At 36.7% G+C, this 2,337-nt stretch overlaps 1 protein-coding gene across 1 annotated transcript in view; it reads right to left on the bottom strand.

Annotated features, from left to right (window-relative positions):
• The window catches only part of mtr (5-methyltetrahydrofolate-homocysteine methyltransferase), a gene marked incomplete at its 3' end in the record, with an annotated part of 97,370 nt that overhangs the window by 37,289 nt on the left and 57,744 nt on the right, over positions 1-2,337 (bottom strand). The window contains 1 exon segment of the mRNA XM_014028160.1: positions 724-876. Within this exon segment, the coding sequence (XP_013883614.1) occupies positions 724-876 (153 nt within the window).

The raw sequence follows: 2,337 nt of genomic DNA, 5'->3' as shown, positions 1-2,337 counted from the left end.
GCATTAGCATAATTGATGCTACATGGAGAGTGACCACAGTATCGCAGATAGTTACATCTCTGAACGTCTGAGGTGGAGGAYTTTTCACCCCCCTCCTCACCAGAGGCAGAGAGAGACTTGATCAAGTCAGCTCAGTCTGGGACTGACTCATGTTGTCTCCCTGGATCAGGACACTGCGCTCTTTACCGCAGCCTCGGCTGAGCTGTCCGCCTCACCCCACACCAGCCCCGGACAGAGGAGGTGGAGCGCTCCGACAGCCTGACAKAMAAAAATAAAAGCAWACAGCTGCAGCTGCTCACAWGATYRCTAGTTTAAATCAGGAATAAAAGTGTTGGGTCTTGTTTGACTGAAGAATTATGAAACACATAATATTGCCCTTTTAATGAAATTATTAGTTCATTATACTTAAGATCACAAAAAAMTGTTTTTTGCAGGAAGCAATTCATAACAAATTGGTCTTTTATGATGATGACCATAAAAGATGATGATTTATGTCATGTCTTATTTATAAAACTAATACAAGTATTTTATAGGAGAAAAAGCTGATATTCTTGCATAAAACACAAACTGTCATCATTACTGCTTTGACAATGTCGACAATCAGTGACAAACGGTGAAAACTATTTCTACAGGAATTTAATTGACTGTATTTTCCATCAAATAAAGAAAGCTGTTAACACCAAGTTGACTGAAAGAGAGGAGAAAAGTGAAGAACATTGGTACCTGTGGCAGGAACATCTTCCCAGCTCCAAACAAATCTCCCACCACCTTCATCCCATTCATCAGTGGGCCTTCAATGATATGAAGGGGTCGCTTGTAGCGGTCCACCCGAGTCCGACACTCTTCAACATCCTCCACCACATATTTTTCTACTCCCTGACAGAAACAACACAGGATGAAGAAGTTAAAAAAGAAAAACAAAAACTTTTTTCCCCAACAAGAAATGGAGGTTYACTARGGTTGGGCATCGTTTGAATCTGGATGATTTTAATTCCTCTGGTTTCAATTCTGGTTCCTCCTGACGCCAATTCTTTTCAGAAGCAGGGTCAAAAACGTTTACATGGTTCAAATGTGATAGCAAACCAGAGTTCTTTCTGGGTGAAATAGTCTTAACTTCTTTAAGAATTTTAATTATATAAACGTATTAATTTGTATAAACTTCACTAATAATTCCACACATGGCTGTTATCAACCATTATCTAAATATCAAACGTCTGAACTGGAATAAGAATGTTGTGTGTCTGATGCTGGGTCTGATGATGGGTCTGATGCTGGGTCTGATGATGGGTCTGATGCTGGGTCTGATGATGGCCATCTCCCTCTGCAAACTGTGTTTGTTCTGCAGGCTTCCTACAGTTTAAGGAAAGTTAAATTTAAGACATTTTAAGACTTTTTAATGCCAAGTGAAATCAATTTTAAGACCAATTTCACCATAAATACAAATGACAAAATAAAATAAAATTAAACTGTGGCGTAATCTCATGAATCAAAGTATTTTTGGTTAAATTATTAAAATATTGCTAATAGACCAATTGTTTTTATCCATATTTAACTGCTATTTTGTCTAATATAGCAAAAAAAAAACATTCTTAACAGTCAGTTTTAAACTTAATTTAGTTTCTGTAAATCCTCTAACGACCAAAAATTTGGAGTTTTAGGACCCACAGTGGGGTCTCAACCCCAGCTTGCTGTAGATAAAACCTTAAAGTGCATGTTACATCAAATTTTGTAAGAAATATGAATGTATTTTTGGAAAGACAAAATTATTAATAATAGAAAACAAATTTCACGTTGCTCAGATGAACAGTTGTTGAGATATTTGCAGGTGAAGTAACAGGAAGTGATGTCAAAAGGGAACATCTGAATGGGAATATTTAAAAAATAAATAAATGTTACAAATATTTTAATATTTGAAATGAATTACAGTCATCCTACTTACAATGTGTTAAATTTTAAGACCTCTGAAAGATTGATTTAAGACATTTTAAGGTTAATTAAGGTCTTATTTTTGGACTGATGAATTCAAGGCCTTTTAAGACTTTTTAAGGATCTGCAGGAACCCTGATCTGTTTTTGTCACTTCTCATCACTAGGTCTGGGTTTAAAAAAATCAAAAAATCGATTTGAATCGATTTTCCTTTGAATGGCCCGATATCGATTCATAAAACCCTTAATCGATCCTGTTAATAATTCTTTCCCCCATAATGCTATGCGACTTCTGGCGTAACGCGCCTACGTGAATAGCGTAACAAAACAGCATGGCCGAAGCGTTGCGAGCGCCGCCAACAAACTTGAAGGCAGATGTCTGGAAATATTTTGGATTTAAAAGTCACGAAGG

The sequence above is a fragment of the Austrofundulus limnaeus genome, unplaced genomic scaffold (genome assembly GCF_001266775.1).
Source record: "Austrofundulus limnaeus strain Quisiro unplaced genomic scaffold, Austrofundulus_limnaeus-1.0 Scaffold721, whole genome shotgun sequence".
NCBI lineage: Eukaryota > Metazoa > Chordata > Actinopteri > Cyprinodontiformes > Rivulidae > Austrofundulus > Austrofundulus limnaeus.
Note: the sequence above shows the minus strand (reverse complement) of the source record. Positions and strands in the feature narration are given on the sequence as shown.